This window comes from Cinclus cinclus, chromosome 2, assembly GCF_963662255.1.
Source record: "Cinclus cinclus chromosome 2, bCinCin1.1, whole genome shotgun sequence".
NCBI lineage: Eukaryota > Metazoa > Chordata > Aves > Passeriformes > Cinclidae > Cinclus > Cinclus cinclus.
In genome coordinates this window covers 58585872-58603324 of record NC_085047.1, presented here as the reverse complement: position 1 = coordinate 58603324, position 17453 = coordinate 58585872, and the positions used below count along the sequence as shown (strand labels likewise).

The 17453-nt window shown below is 37.7% G+C and overlaps 1 protein-coding gene across 2 annotated transcripts in view; it reads left to right on the top strand.

The window, feature by feature from the left end:
• DGKH (diacylglycerol kinase eta) overlaps positions 1-17453 on the top strand; it is a 149684-nt gene that overhangs the window by 81818 nt on the left and 50413 nt on the right. For both annotated transcript variants that reach the window (XM_062514777.1, XM_062514778.1), the window contains 2 exons: positions 1123-1233; positions 3427-3507. In XM_062514777.1, the coding sequence (XP_062370761.1) occupies positions 1123-1233; positions 3427-3507 (192 nt within the window). The remainder of the gene's footprint in view (positions 1-1122; positions 1234-3426; positions 3508-17453) is intronic.

Below are 17453 nucleotides of genomic sequence, written 5' to 3'. Positions count from 1 at the left end.
AATTTCACATCTGATAATAGAAGATGCATATGAACTTCAGGTCAAGTCTTGGTTAAGTTTCCAGGAGCTGTAGAATAACTTCAAATGATGCTTGTCCCACCACATTGTCTAGAAATTGTATTATGAGATTCTTATCACGTTATTGCATTACAAATTGGAAATGTTCTGAAAATAGTAATTTTGCTATATAATATCCAAACATACTGGCTTTTTCTCATACCTCTTGTTACTTCAACACTGAGGAAAATTTGAGACTTCTGTGATTAGTATGCTGTGTTCATGTTGTTTTGTCTGATTAAGTGTAGAATTTCTCTAATCGGATGAATCCCACACATATTGGTGCAAACAGCATGCACACTTTAAAATATACTAATTTGTCCCTTATTCATTTAAAAAAATGGGCTTTATATAGACAGGATTCAGTATGCAATGGAAAAGTTTGGATTAACGAGTCATTTTTTGCCTAAAAATATTTGGATGGTAAAAATATCCCTATCTGTTACTGTTCTCACACTTACCACATAATAATTATCTCTAATGGTTAGCTGATTTCACGCTGAAGGCTTCAGTTCAGCAACACACTCAAAGTTTTGCATGATTTGCATGGAACTGGATAATTCCTTCTTTTTTGAAAGTAATTAACATGCTTGAATCAGACACGTTTAAGTACCCTGTTGAATTAGTATCTGTGTGGAAATTATTTTTCTCCTCAACATAATCAATTTTGGAACTAGAAATTACCTTCTGTTGATGGCTTTTGTGTTTTTTTCCCAAGTTGTGCCACCATCACTTGTTGCTCACTTTAATATTTGTGGCTTTGCAGCTATCCAGACGATTGAATTATTTTCTGTGTATCTTCAGAATAATTATATGCCTCTTAACTGCCTTTTCAGTTTACATGTAAAATTAGCAATTTGCCAACATTGTCATTATTTTAAAAATAACAATGCAAAATCTGCTGGTCTAAAGAATTAGTCTCTATTTAATGTGAATAAATAAAGTTTAAATCGACAATCATATGAGGTGTAACATACATTTTAAAAAGCATAACTTTAATCTATATATGCAGCTGTTTCTACATGTTTTTATTTACCTTGGTTTCTGTATTTTAATATTTTTCAGACGAGTATAAAAGAAGGATTACTACTGAAGCAAACCAGCTCTTTTCAGAGGTGGAAAAAGCGTTATTTCAAACTTCGAGGTCGTACCCTTTACTATGCTAAGGATTCAAAGGTAATTCTGTGCTATTAGTGTCTAATGCTATTTACTTGTGACTTCAGTTTTGTGTAGGTTTGTAAGTTTAATTTAATTTAACATTTAATAAATTTAATAATAATTTAATTATTAATGGTTGTTTTATGTAAGTACTGCTGTATATAGGATGTAATGTGTTAAATTAACTTTAAGGAAGATTGGTAATTTCTCTTGATTGTTTAAAAATGAAGTTTATCACAGTTGTTTTAACCTTTTCGGCTATTCAGACAAATAATGAAGTCATTTTAAGGAGTTGTGGGTTTTTTTGTGGCTCTCAGTCAAAAAAAAGTAAAACCTGGATAATGCTTAGAAGTTATCACTAAGGTTGTGTTCTATTAAAACTCTTCTGCTCTGATACCCATAGAAATAGTCATGTGAAATCAAGATATGCTGATTTTCTGCCAGAACTTATATATAAGCTGTTTCCCATCTATTGAATTTTATTTTTTTTTTGGTGGGAGAATTGGGGGTGGGCAGAGGGGAATACTTATCTTCTCTTTGTAAGGCATTTCTTTCCTCCCTCCCAAGGCTGGGGCCAAGAGCATTTGGGCTGACTGAGATTGTGCTATTTCATAGCTGTGGGTGTTGCTCTCCTTTACCCTGTGGGGTTGCAGCATCTCACAGGAGCAGTAGGTGAGATACTTCAGGTCTCCATCATCTTCTATAGCCTTGTTTTCTCACCAAACTCTTAGTAGAGGCGCTGAGATCACTCCTCGTGGGACTATAGGACTGCAGCTGCATGGTGCAGTTGCATGGCTATCATGAATCAAGGAAAGCACCATTTCTCCAGGGAGCCTAGTACTGCAGTCAAACCTCTCAGAACTTGGTACAACCATGAGCAGTTTATAGAAAGGATAAGCACGGCAGATAGGAACTCTGAGAAGGGCAACCTCAAATCACAGTATCATGCTGAGACGTTTTGAAAATGTGAGCCTACCCTGTTAGATGAGGAATATGGGATCTTTTGGGTCTCTGTTGGTCTCACTCCAACAGGTCTGTGCCCTTGCTATCTTGGGAGCCATGGAGCTGTTGTAGCATGTCCAGAGGAGGGACACAAAGATGAGCAGAGGGCTGGAGCACCTCTTATGAAGACCTGGGATGTCATAGCAGCCTTCTAGTAGCTAGAAGGGCAAACAAGGGAGCTGGAGAGGGGCTTTTTACAAGGGCATATGGTCATAGGACAGGGGGGAATGAGTTTAGGCTGAAAGAGGAGAGATTTGGATATTAGGTAGGAAGATACTCTTTACTGTGATGGTGGTGAGATGCTGGCAGAGCCTGCTCAGGGAAGCTGTGGATGCCCCATCCCTGGAAATATTCAAGGCCAGGTTGGATGGGGCTTTGAGCAATCTGGACCATGGCAGGGGGTTTGGAGGTACATGATCTTCAAGGTCCTTTCCAACTAAAACCATTCTGTGATTCTGTGATAAAGATGAGAAAAGAAGGTGTTATGAATAAGCAATTATGCCAGTATTTTAATGCTGAATCCAGACATGCTGAAACTCCACCAATATCGATTCTCCCCCCTGTGGCATGGAAGAGGAAAGACATGGTAGGGCTAAACAAATAGGCATGTTTGTTGGACTGTTCTTCTGTGCTACAACCCCATAATGAGCATAACAGAATCTAATTGATCCTTTGCCAGAGGCTGGAGTGTTTAGAGTAGACATATATTTCTTTTGTTGGAACATCAGACAAAGAAGTGGAGGGGATCTCTTCAGCCCTTTGAGGTACATCTTCTCAAATGGATACTGTATCACAGCTTCCTATACGTTACTTTAGAGTTCCATCCTAAAACTAAATAATTAATTTACATTTTACTGTGTGTGAATCTCTTTCCTCTGATACCACATTTATGCTACACAGTAGATACTCTAAAGCTTCATCTATGTAAGAACACCCCCTTCTTCTAAAAGAGATTTTAAAGCAATATAATTATTGAGCCCTTTTTTTATGCTATCATCTACCACTTAGGTAGCAAGTAGGACTATATTTAGGGGCCAGCTATGAAATTTTATCACATCATAAGTGTGTTCTATTTTTTTCACTACTTTTATTTTCTATTTCTATTTTCTGATTGAAATAGACACAATGAAATTTAAGCACATTTTGTAAGCATACCTGAAAGTGGACTCAGACTTAATTTAATGCTTCTATGTTCCTTTCCCTTCACAGTCTCTAATATTTGATGAAGTTGACCTATCAGATGCCAGTGTAGCTGAATCAAGCACAAAAAATGTCAACAACAGCTTCACGGTATGGAACAATATTAACACTGTTTTTGAGGGCTGTGGGTAGACTGTTAATAAGAAAATCAAGAATCCTCTCAATTGCTTATTTTCTCTGTTTGGAAATGAAATTACTTTTTTTGAAAATGGTTTAATGTATAAGAACAATACCATGTCATCTATAGAACATTATGTTTCAGTGAGCAGAAATGTCAGATGACAGTTGTTTCAAAAGATGATAATGGAAGGCCTTAAAAATACAACAACACTCAGTATTAGTACTTAGTATTTATTATGGGTTTGTGCTGTAGTTTCTCTTTGAGATAACATGATGAATTAAATCAAATGTAGTTGTGCTTTTGTTAAAATTTTCTTGACATAACATATTTGATTTCTTCCCATATTGAAATGTATTTATTTTTTTCACTGCCAATCATACCCTTATATGTTTCCAAGTCACATGGAAAAGCTGTCCCTACAGTGACACCTTGATTCTGATGCTGCTGTAAGAAACATAGAGCAGTTCATAAATCCCCATTTCTGTAAGTTCACAGCTGTTTTTTGTACAAATGATCCTTCATTTGTTGTTCAACTGTCTGTTAGAACAAAGTGATAATATCTGACATAGTTCCTCTGCTGATTCTTAACCTCTGGACAAAGAAGATCTTGAACATGAGCTAGTTATGAGGAATATCATTGGTGAAATTATCCTTTTGAAGGACATCTGGAGATGTCCCACTGACTGTAATGGCATCATTTTCCTTAACTGCATGTCCCTTTATTCTCTATTAAAATGTTGATTTTTCATTTTCCTGATGTTTGTAATTCCCCAGGTGATCCATATTAGTTCCTATTACTAGCCTTGGTTTTTCTTCTCTAAAGCAGTCGGATGCCAGCCTCATGGGAGGTTCAATTTTTCCTTGCTGTGGTACCTCCCAGGCAGCTGCTGAGGCAGTCAGAGCACTTCAAAGACATGCTTGTGTTGGCCTTGACAGCCCAGTGTGTTGTGTCACTCTAAGCTGCTTTACTGACTAAGAATGCAATTTAAAAGACTACTTTGATGGAAGGTCTCAATGAGATGAGGTGGTGGCTGTGTAAGGCTGTGTACTAGCCTGTCTTTTGGAAAGGTTCTTTCTGTTGCCTAGAAGTTCTGCTTCTTCACAAAAGTGGGATGCTTGGGCGTTTAATTTTTTTTCCCTTGTTCAATAGTTGGTGTTTTGGTATCCTTTGTAATCCTTTAGGCCCATTCAGCATCCTGTTCTTCACCAAAAGCATGTTTTGCTTCTAGTGTCGAGGCTTCTGGGGAAGACAGTAGCGAAAAAAGAAATCTCTGGCTACAGCTTTAACAGCTTCAGAGACACTGTTTATTTTCATGTCCTGGGTACTTTAGGGCAAGCAGTGTTTTCTCTAAGGAGTCCTCAAATTCATTTTGAAAAATTATTTGTATGTAAAGCTCTCCTGGATTGAAGAGTCATCTGATTTGACTGTGAAATATGGTAATAGTCGTCATCTTGCTTAATCTTTTGGCTTCCTTCTTTGTGTTTGCCTAACCCAGTCTCCCAGCAACACAGCTCTGTGAAGTGAGACATCTCTGACCTCGCCTGCACTGCGTTGGACTCGGGGGCTTCGGGTGGAGTGGGTGGTTAGCTCTCCAGCAATACTCCTTATAAATAAAAAGAAACTTTTCATTTTGCCTTTTTATTTTCTGCCATCTTAAAAAGATAATTCAGCCTTTCTTAAAATGACAGGTATTTTTATTATGTTCTAAGTGATCTGTTAGCATTCTCTGTGTTAAAAAAGCAAAAATTAAATCCTTAACTTTAGCCTTCTCTACTTAATGCACTCCTCTTGTTTCTTTGTCAGCGTAGATAATATTTTTAACACAACTGATGTAGATGGAATATCCACCAAATGACAATTTTTGCAGGAAATCACACCTTTAAAAATTTGTATTAAAAAAATGATTTTTATTTATTTTTTTTGTTTAAAAATATTTTTGTCATTTCACTTAAATCCTACCCTCTCCCTTCAATTTCCCACCCCCAGCTTCTAGAAGTTACTGTTTTGCCTTCTTTTGCCCTTTCTAGTTTGTCTGTTTGAAGGCAGAGGTGTGTGTGTCAAATTTTTCCATGCTCTTTTTTTGGCTAAAACTCATGTCCTAAAATTAGTCACAACACACAGATTTAAGGTTGGGTTTATTTGTAATGCACAAGCTTGCAGAATATTTTATGTAACTAAATACTGCTGTTTGTTCACTGGAATTACTTTTGCTATCTTTCTGCAAACAAGTTGAGGTTAAAGGGAAAGTTGAGGTACATATCTGCTGATTAAAATGCAGAGCTGATAAAGCAGCTCATTTAATTTTTTTCCTTATTGCTGATGATATTACCTTTCAGTGAATGATCAACTCACTTCTAGCAATTAGTTTCTAGTGCACAACCTTGCCTTTTAAGATTTTATAGGTGTTTCGTAGTTCTGAGCATCCTTACTTAGAGGTTAATACGTAAGCTAGAAAGAAAGGTGTCCTTTGACTTCAGAACCTTTACATAAGACACTCAAGGCTGGATTCTTCCTACTGCCTTGTTAGGCACCAGTGTCCCAAGTCTATGGGAAGAGAGAGGAGAGGTTCAAGCAGCCAATTCAGCCCGTGAGAGTTTGCATCACCCTCTCCATCAGCCACATCAGGAACTCAGCAGGGATTTTGCCCAGCCCATGCTCAGTTCAGTGGCATGGCTGAGTTCCAAGTCCTCCTAACGATATTGGGTACTCTGCAGAACATGTATTTCCCCAGAACTTTGCTTCTGCCTCAGAGGGTGATTTGTGTTGTCTCAGCACAGCCAGAGGAGTGGAGTTGCTCAGCATGTTACCTCTTTGGGGAGGCTTCTGGGGGATGAATCAGTCTCCCACCCTTATTGCACAGAAGCAGATGGGTTAGTGATCAGTTCTGCTGAGAGTTGTAATTCCTTGAGTGTTTTGGGTCGTAGGGATGGAACTTGGCTTGTAGATACCTCAAGTGAATTTAGAAAAACCCTCTTAATTGTTCTCAGAATGAGACTCGAGACCAAATGAGGCTGGAGAGTGCTCTCTGGTGTGCAAGCATGGGCTTGTAGAGCAATGGTGGTGTGCTTTTGTTCCAACAGGTGTAAGGAATGGGACTTTTAAATACTAAAAGGATTCTTGAACAGGCATATTCAGATAATGAAGTTCCTCAAGGCAACAAATGTGATTATGGATTGTGATTTAAAAGGAAATTATCATAGATGAACTTTGGGCTTAAGTTTCTACCTCTGCCTTGCTTTTGATGCTGAAGAACTGAGGCACATTGCTGAGGAAAAATATCTGTAGATGTTAAGCACACTGCCCCTCAGTAGCTGAGCTACATGGTGGCATAAAATGCTCTGGATTACTATAAATCTGTGCTAGAGTCTCGTGTTATGCACAGGCTTCATGTGGCAGCACCTGTATTTTAATCCATCCAAACTTTTGTTTGAAACCTTTAATTCAGTTATGAGTTTTTTGATGGTAAATGTGATGGAAAATAATAATATTATGGTAAAGTACTGATTTTGAGGCACTACTTTGTATAGCTGGCATTATAAAATATATAAATATATAATATAATTGCATCTAAGAGGAACAGAGGAAAATTTCTCTGTCATTCTGGAAGGTACCCTCCAGGAATATGAGAGTTAACATTATATGATACTCAGGATGGGTTTCAGCTTGTCCTAACTTCTGGGTGGGACTTGATGATGGGTTTATAGGCCCCTGAATTTAAGTATCTGAAAGAAGATTAATAGGTCTTTAAAGCAGATTTCTGTAATTGCTCAATTCAGTTTAAACTCTAATGATTTATTAACTGATTCTTCCTTAGCTACAATAGCAGCTTTGTCATCCAGGGCATCTAAAATGAAGGCCCTTGCTTTCAGCTTTCTGAATCAGGTGCTGAATCAAGTGCTTTTTGTTGAATATGTGTCTTCTGGAAGTTGTCATCTTGAGGGGGAGGAAGCTGCAGTAGGCAAATCTGTTGTCCTGGAAAGCCTACTGTGATTTTTAGTAATTAGGAACTGGCTGGAAAGGAGACTTTATGTTCCAGCTAATAACACTGATTACTGGGATTCTGGAAATGCTTGCAGAAATGTCTAACATAGTACATTTTTCTTGATTTATTGATTTTAGCAGTACTTTAGACCATATAGGCCTTAGAGTCCTAAAAATTTATTCTGTGAAAAAAATACTTCCTTGGAGAACTTTAAAGTGTTGGGCTTTAATAAAGTTTTCTCACCTAGTGTTATGAAGCAAAGGCAGTAGAAACTTATAAACTATCTCAGATTTTAATTTTTTTTATTACCTCCATTTCATTTGACTGTTTTCCAAGGTAAATAATCTTTGTCAACCTTCTTCTATACTCTTACATATTCTTGCTGTTCTCCTCATTGTTGTTCTGCAGCATTATCTTGTAAGTAAAGTTACATGCTTGACACTCAGGGAAGCCCAAGTCACAGACATTGGGGATTATTTTATAAATTAATGCTCATTTACATTCCTTATGGATCCCAAGTTTTGCCTGTTTTCTGCAGTGGCATAGTGTGCATTTTTGTGTCCCCTATATTGATACTAAGATCCTTCTCCTGTTAATTTGGAGTTGTCTGAAGTTCATAAATATTTAATCTGTACTTCTGTGTATTTCTTTGTTTTTACTAAGGCTGAAATTTTTCAAGTCACTGTACTCTTTTACTTAATACATTACTTGGCTCACTTTGAAGTGCCTTGGAGATCAAGAGGGGTAACTAAGTAATCAGAATTTTGTGCTGTCTGCAAATATTCCAGTATTGCTACTTTGCACTTCTCTTCCCAGTTTAAGAATCATATCACAAAATTTTGTTGGAGAATAATAAGCTGCTTATTATCTATTGATCTTTTTCCATGTTAAAAATTCTTCTTATTCCTTCTTACTTTTTACATCCCTTAGCTTTTCATCTCATTGCATGATGGTGAATAAAATAATTTGTCTTTTCAGTTCAATGTATGAATTAAACATTATTATGGATCAGCCTGATGTTTTAACTTCAGACTCTGAACAGAAGTTCTTAGTTTAACTAGTCCCTTTAATTCATTAATCCCTTTACAGGTTAATTTTTAATGTATTTTTTAATATTTTTTTAAAAAAAGAACAAAAAAAAAAAAATCATGAATGGCATTTCAATAAAGATAGTCCCTGAGTGTAACTTTGTTACAAAAAAAAATTTTTTTTTATTCTCTGATTTCTACTCTTTTTGGTCAGACATACCAGTTCACTTGGACTGAAAAGTAGGGAATTTGGCATAGTATGTTTTAAACAACAGCAACAAAAAAAATTCTATATGCAGCTGCCTATGTTTTTCTTGGTGTTCTGTAAATTTGGATTGCTTTTGAAAACCAAAATATTTATATATACTGATTTTCCTTGGATATATTATTTTTAGAAGATTAGGAGTTTTCTATAGGTTTTTGAAACCAAATATTCTATTGGAACAAATGTGCTTCAAGTGTGATTAAAATTTTTTTTGTCTTCTGGTTTCTATTGTTTTTGTACAGACTTGTGACTACCTTATTTCCTATCCATATTTCTGAAGGTAGCATATCCTATGTCTTGGTTGGGGATGTAAAGTTTATTGGCATATCACTTATGTGGAACCAGCTTAAAGGATAAAGTAATTATTTTCATCTTTGAATCCTCTTGTACAGCTGCTGTTTTCAATGGGAGGTGGCCCAGTTGTACTTGAAGCACCATTCTTGTGATTTGTCAGGAATTCAAGTTGAATATTGCAACCAGTCCTGAAAGGCATATTACTTATAGCACTTTATTTCAGTCCTGTTGCTTCTGATATCAGTCAGATCTGTTTACATCATGGAGATTAGCTGCTTCAAATTGATTTTAGAGAACTAACTTTTAATATTCACTCTAGGCTTGGGAGACAGAATGCATTGCTAGAATTTTACAGTATATTTCAGAGAGAATGTTAATTTCTCTGGACTTGGACATTGCTTCTTTCTCGCCACTGAGATTTTTTCAGAGTTGTTTTTGAGACTTTTCTTCAGGGATTACAAAAACTTCAGGGAATGTGAGAACTGCTTAACCTCCCCCAAGCCACGTCAGGAAGAAATAAGAAGAGCCTTTTCCCAAGGAGTTTAAAACCTTTCATCTTTGGGTTTGGGCACTCCATTCTGCCTTTTTAAATATTAGAGACAAAGAGATATATTCCTAAAGCTGGGAATAATTACCCTAAAACTTCTTTTTTTTTTTTTTCCATTTAAATAAGCTAACATCAGTTTTATTACTGACTCTTTATTTGCCCAAAGTTCAGGCTCTTGAGCTTTATTTACATGCAGAAAGCTTATGGTTTCTAATGGAGGCATTTCTCTGCTGCTGTCCTGCATATCTATGAAATCCAATTTATTGCAGTTCCATCTCAGTGGACATCAGGAGGTGGTTTCTTTACTGATAAGCCTCAAGCCTCTTTCAGATACTCTTCTACCTCAATCTGGTTTGGTTTTTTTCAAAGGCCTGCTCACCTGAAGGTTACACAGACCTTCTCTGGTCTTTCTGCTGCTTTTCTTTCACTGTCTTTCTTCCTTCTTTAGTTTGGTGTAGTCATCTTGCTACTCCTGTGTTGGCTCCTAGGATCATGGGATCAGCAACTACCCTCGAAGTTCCAAACTTTAGGTAGATTCCCTTGATTTCAGCTATTGCTAAGCAAACATTGTCTTATTTATATACTAGATTGATTAATCTTTCTGGTTTGCTATGTGAGAATAATCTGGAGCACTGCAATCCATGATTTTTTTTCTTTGTAAAAATCTATTTTGAGTAAATGTCTATGTCTAGCTTGTTGATGTTCCCTTGAAGGGAGATACTCTTGCTTGACTTCTCCCTTTAATAAACCACAGGGACCTGAAAAGAATTGGTTTGTGCTTGGAAACATGTTTCTCTTTTTTATCCTTTAGATCTGCAATAATCTCCTGGATTTGGGTATGTTTTGAAATTTCCTGTACATTCCAGTTGCGTGTTGATGTTGTCAGTATATACTGATGATGCTGGGAGTTCAGATACATTGTGAAAGTTTACTTTAAGTACTGTCCTCTGGTGAGCTGAAGCCCAGTCTCGGAGGAATTGTATTCTAAATTTTGCCCTTGGGGTTATCAGAAGAGTCAGTGCATGGCACTGTTTAAAGGTGGGTAATGGCATATCCAGATGTTCCCCATGCCCTGTTTGCAGTGTGGAGCAGGGCTGACAGGTTCTGCAGTAACATCTGCAAAGGTGCTGGGGCCTCTTCTTGTCTCCAGGAGGTAGAACATGACTGTAAATGTTCAAGTTCCTCTGCTGGCTTCACCAGCATGACTCAGCTTTGCATGAGTAGCTAACTCTTGGAATGGTTTTAGTTCTCCCCTGGTTTGAACTATCTGCTGTTTCATACAGATGGTGACTGGCCTCTAAGTGATGAAGGCTTTTTGATGCTCCCAGTCTGAGCGACACCCAAACCACAGAAAGACAGGAGAAGTGCTTTGGATTCCATTTTGTTCAATTTTCGACTCAGGGTTGGGATTTTTATTTTTTTTTCCTATATTCAGGCAGTTTAGAAGTAAGACAAAAATTGAAATAGCAAATTAATATGCTTAGGAAAAGAAAAATTAGACAAAAGCTATTAGTGTGCACTTGTGATGCATTTAGGGCTTTTTCTTCCACTTAGCACTTGCTCATTTCCCCTCCCCCTCCCCTGCCATTCTCTGACAGTGACAAAAAAATGTATTGAAGCTGAGAGCTCTTTGGGTAGGACTTCCAAATTTTTAAGCTCTTTATCTCTGACTTGATGCACTGTCCCTTTCCTGAGACCATCTGGAGATGTTGAAGCTATAAATTTCGTTATGAAAAAGCAATAAAGCATTTCAGCTGTAATGCTAAAAATCCATAGATAAGATGCTTGAGATTGGTCTGTTACAAGGAAGCTGAACACTTTTGAGAGAGAAAAAAAGGGGATACTTAAAAATGTGACCTTTCTGGTCTATATTGTACATTTTGATTTTTCCATTTGTCTGGATATTGTTTTCCACACATTTCATGCTTGGCAGAATTTTTTTCAAAAATAGCTTGCAGAAAATTTCCCTTTTCCATTGTTGAAGCATTTGGGATGTGTGGAAAATAAGCACTGAGGGTTGCCAGATTTCATTCTTCCTGCACTTCTACACTTAAACTATTCTCTGACGTTTCTTTCTCTTCATGCTTTAAAAGTGGTTAAAATACCTGGATAAACCTCAGAAAGTATCCCTCACTGCAGTTCCTGTTTACCAAATAATTTTATAAATAAAGTCAATGGTTTAAACTTTAAAAAATTTCCTGTTTCTAGAGAACAAGGATCCCTGGCTTCAGGCAGCTGAATTATGTTTAAACAGGAATCTGTTATTACAGACAGAAAAAAAAATAGTCCTTTGCTGGTTTGTTTTGTCCAAATTTGCATCTAGTGCCATTACATGTATAACTACATGTTTTCCTTAAAGCAGAGAAGCCATCCCATCTGATAGATGTATAGTGAGTTGGTGAAACCAGAGCTAAGGGCACAGCAGTGCAAAGTTGACGTGCTTAACAGATCTTTATGTATCTTTAAAGAAACATGCAGGCTTTTAGCTATATATAGCAGTTCCCAGTTTACATTTACAAGAATGGTTTATTGGTTTTGCTGCATTTAAATCCTGATATAAAATGAATTTCTAATTCTTTGGTCCAAATTCATGGAACTTTCCTACCCTGCTTTTTGTAACTGTCTCTTTATACAAGTTATACTTCTGTAGGAAAAATGTTTTTGCTCTTTTAGCAGTTGGTTGACGTTGAATACATGAGGTCAATTTGAGGAACTGGATTTCTGACAAAGTGATCTTTGCTGCATACTTTTGCAGTTCAAGGCTGGACACGTAACTGGATGACTTGATTAACCCGGATTCTCTTTTCACAGAATCATGGAATGATTTGGGGGTTGGAAGTGGCCTCTGAATGTCATCTGGTCCACCCCCTTTGCTGAAGCAGGGCCACTGGGTCCAGGCTGCCCAGCACCATGTCTAGGTGGCTTTTTAGTATCTCCAAGGGTGGAGACTTCACAAGTGCTGTGAGCAAACCAGTGCCAGTGTTCAGTCACCCTCACTATAAAATACTGTTTCCTGATATTCACAGAGAGCCTCTCCTGTTTCAGCTTGTGCCCATTACCTCCTAACTTTTCACTGGGCACCACTGGAAAGAACCTGGCTCTGTCATCTTTGCATCCTCCTTTCCAGGAATTACATATATAAGATGCCCCTGAGCCTTCTCCAGGCTAAACAGTTTTAGGTCCCTCAGGCTCTCCTTGCATACCACACACTCCAGTCCCTTTACTGGAATGTCTGCGGTATGTCCTTGTATCTCTTGTACCGAGCAGCCCAGAACAGGACACAGCACTCCAGGTGAGGCCTCTCCAGGGCTGAGTAGAAGGGCTCACTCTCTGAACCTGCAGCTTAGGATACCACTGACCTGTTTTGCTACAAGGGCTTGTAGCTGGCGTATGCTCCATCTGTTGTGCAACAATACCCCAGGTCCTCTTCTGCCAAGTTGTTTTCCACCTGGGTGGCACCCAGGGTACACTGATACCTGATTCTGTCCCAGGTGCAGGACTTAGGACTTCTTGTTGAACGCGATGAGTTACAGCCAGCTGATTTCTCTAGCATGTTGAAGACCCTCTGGATGGCAGTGTGACCCTTGGGTGTACCAGCCACTCCTTCCCAGTTTTCTCTACCAGCCACTCCTTCCCAGTAAACCTGCAGAGGATATACTCTACCACATCATCCAGATCATTACTAATGAAGATGTTAAATAGGCCTGGACACAGCGTTGTCCCATGAGGTACACTGCTAATTACTGGCCTTCAGCCATGCTCTGTGCTGCTGATCGCCACCCTTTGGGCCTGGCCACGCAACCAGTTTTCAACACACCTCACAGTCTGTTCATCCAGCCTATACTTCGTCAGCTTCGCTAGGAGGATCTTAAGGGATAGTGCTGAAAGCTTTACTGAAGGCAAGGTGAATGATATCCACCTTTGTCTCCTCATTTACCAGGCCAGTTGTTTCATCACAGGTTGATCAAACACGGCTTCCCCTTGGTGAATGAATCCATGCTGACTCTTTCTAGCTGCTTTCTTGTCCATATGCCTGATTGTATGCTGGGCGATGCTCCTTCATTTTTGCTCAATGTGGTGTAAAATAAGGTACCTAAATTACCCAGCTGGATTCTAGTGCAGACTGAAGTCCCTTTACCTTTTTCAACAATGTAACCATTTTTTGGCCTGTCTTTTAGCTAAGCTCACTTATTCTGATGTTGTACTGGTGGAGGTGCTGTGTTGGACTAACCCTTTTCTTTTTCCTTCTAAGCGTTTTTACTGTAGGAGCCAAACCCACATATTACATCAATTTGTGAGCTGGGGAGCAGTGAAACAGGAGAAGGCCAGGAAAAAGAGGGAGGCAACATTTTAGTGGAGAAGACAGAGCTAATTGTTCTGATTATAAATTCTGTATTGTACTCAGGCAAATATAATAACCATTTATTACCCACCTTGCTTTTAACTCCTTCCCTGGCTTTGTAATTTTTACTTTTGCCTGGCTTGACTCATCATGAAAAATAACAGTGATGATTCACCATAAAGTACCAACTAACTGCACCTTTGACAGTGACAGTACCGTTATAATTTATTTGGTATCCAGAAACCAAGAAATTATGAATACTCTAGAAAGATGTCCAACTGTTAGCACTGTGATTTTTGCAGACAAGTTCTGGGAGGTGTGGGAGTATCAGTGACCCCAGCAGTCTACTTCCACCATTGATGGAGGTGCATTCACCTGCCACACTCATAGAGACCCACCTGCACAAGGACAGAGGAATGGAGGGGCGGAAAAAAAAGCAAGGGAGGCAGAGCATGTTATCCCGGTATTTGCTCATACTCACTTGGTAACATCTAGAAGCACAGAGAAGTTAGGAAGCATTTAATGTTACACTTCTGCCCCAGGCATTGAATGTGGTCCCCAGGAAGAGAGTTGGGGTGCTCTTTCTGTAGCATCCTCTCTTCATTATTTCCAGAAAGATATTTTAAAAGTATCTGTCTAGAGAACAGGAAAACCATTTCCCCACCCCTTTCGGATTCTAAGTGATATTTCAACGTTAGTAATTTAATTCAAGATCAGCCATACAAAGTGCTATTAGTGTAATGCCTGATAATAGTTCTGAGTGGCAGAAGGTGCCTTAATGCAAATATCATGTTGCAGGAAACAGTGTGCTTTACAATATCTGCTTTGTTGCTACTTAGGTATAGAGCACTATTCTCTTGATTAGCAAACACTGTGTCTGCATTTTGAATTAGTAAAAGGACCCAGAAATGGAGCCATCAAGCTTTGGGAACTGTATTTTCTTATATATTGCTGATAGTAAAAAAAAAATTGATTAAAAAGGCTTTAATCAAACTCTCTGTGATTTCATTTTATAGATTGTAAGTCTAAACTCACTGGGCTGAAGGCTGTTAGTGGTTAGGTTATTCCCACTGAAAGAAGAAAGGACTTTCAGATTTACTCAGAATTTGATGACAATTTTATTTCCTTTCAAGATATAAAGCTTGTTCCTAATAAGTTTGTCTGAAAGAAAGGTTGCAGTAGTGGCCCCCAACTTGACTGTAGAAATGTCATCCAAGTAATTTCAAGACATATTTGTACATATATATATAAGTATATGTATATTCTTAGAAGCCAAATTATTGTGGTGTTTGTGTGAAAAGCCCAATTTAAGCCAAGCCCTATGTGGTAGCAAAGTGAACAGTGATCTCTCATCTTCTCCCTCATTCCCCACTCAAAAAATCCCTCTTCTTTTCTGAACAGAACAGGAACGTTATTGCAGTAATGGGTAGTTTTACTTCCCATTCAGACATTCTTTATTTCCTGGGATTTTTTAGGGTTGTGTTGGTAGTCTTCAACTTTTAAGACTGCATATGCTCACTCTTTCCAAATGCCTACTGCTTTAATATTACTTTCCAATATACTGCAGTATCTGCTCTTGGTAAGTCTCTTTTCCGAAATCAGCAATGACTTCTTGGCTACTTGACAATGGTGAAAATTTTCAAAGGAATGTAATCTTATTTATTTTTTAGGACCTTTTGACTGTCTTCATCTTTTGTGATTTGTCTCCTGCTTTGTCAGCATGTGAACTGTTGGCACCTGAGTTCCCTCAAGACTTAAGAGTTTTCTTATTATTATGTTGACACAGTGGTCTTCCAGTGGTTCCTGTAATACTTCCTTTGCATTTTGTTATAGGGCTTCTTTTTTTCTTTCTTTCTTTCTTTCTTTCTTTCTTTCTTTCTTTCTTTCTTTCTTTCTTTCTTTCTTAGCATATTCAGAGTGATATACAAATAGTAATATTTGGAGCAGTAATAGTAATATTTGGAGCAGTGAAGATCAAAAAGGTAATATGTAATTGAAAAAAAGATGCTGACTTGGGTCAATAGAAGAGAATATACAGGACTCTGAATATGAATACATGCAATGAGATAAGATTACTTGTTAAATTCAAATTTACATGACAGGAAAATTTTTTTGAGGTCAATTACATCCATTTAATTTTGATTATGTCTGCATACAGGTTTGGCTGTCTTTAGTGAAAAAACTTCAAACATCCCACTTAGTTAATCATGGCATTGTGTAAGCATTAAGAAGAAAGCATGCCATCTGTATAAATGCAAATAAGAAGGCTTAGGAAGTCAATCTCAATTTGGGATAAACAAGAAAAGCTATACTGAGTTAGTTAAAGCTCATAAACCCAAGTTGAATCATAGTATAATTATAATAGTAGCAGATATTAAAGAATGAAGTAGAAAGAGCAGAGCATATACAGTGATTCTTACCCTTGTGCAGCTTCCCAACATTGACTCCTTGTTGGATTTTTGAGGACCTGATAAGTTGAAGTTTTCAGATATTGTCTTTTATAGTATATAATGCATTTATTTGTGATGAATTTTTCAAGCACCTTTTTGGGCATTTTTACTTTTCTTCTCCTCAGCATCCTATGGGAATACTTTTCAAGTCTAAAGAATGCTTTGCATTTAGGGAAAAACATTTCTTGTTGTTTGCTAACAGTTTCCTTGGTTCCCTGAGCTCTTATGTTACATGAAATATCTAAAAATTAATAAGAGGATATTTTCTTTGTGATTTTGACTGAAATAGATGAGAAGCTAAACAGGCTTTTTAGTTCTGGTTTGATTTGATTTGAAAAATTCAAGCATTGTTGATACTTCTTGCATATAATGCATTTTGTCTTTTTCATGTTACCGGTTACCTTCTTGAAGTTTGCTGTTGCAAATATGTAAATCAAAGAGAATATGTAGTTTAATTGTATTTACAAATATGTATGTCTTCCAACTCTCACTTTTTTTGTAGCACTAATAATAATTGATCCTATATTCATGTGATTGACAGTATCCTACTGAGTTGTTAGACTGTTGCAATGCTGTGTAGTTTATTAAGTTTTTTGTGCTCTGATTTTAGTAAGAAGCTGGAATATATGAATTTCTGGTATGTTTACGTGCATTGGTTAGCAGTGTTTGATGATGAGATTTGTTTGCCAAGAAATGGGTGTGCAGTGCATTTTGAGATGAGGTTTGGTGTCCCACTTTGGTTATTTATAGCTACTATTCTGGTCCTTTGTCATACTTACCCCTCCCCTGCCAAAATTTTGGACACCAAAGGGTGTCTTCACTGCCACTAGGCAGCTAGGTGTGAACAACTGAACCAGGGCCTTAATATCAGGGGGGAAGGTGGAAGGATGCACAGTGGACTTCTGTGACCAGTAGTGTTGAAGACAGGAGTAATATAAATAAATATTACTTGAAAAGATCAAGATTAGTCAGGAGTTTTCAGCAATAAATGCAGCTGTTGTTGCTT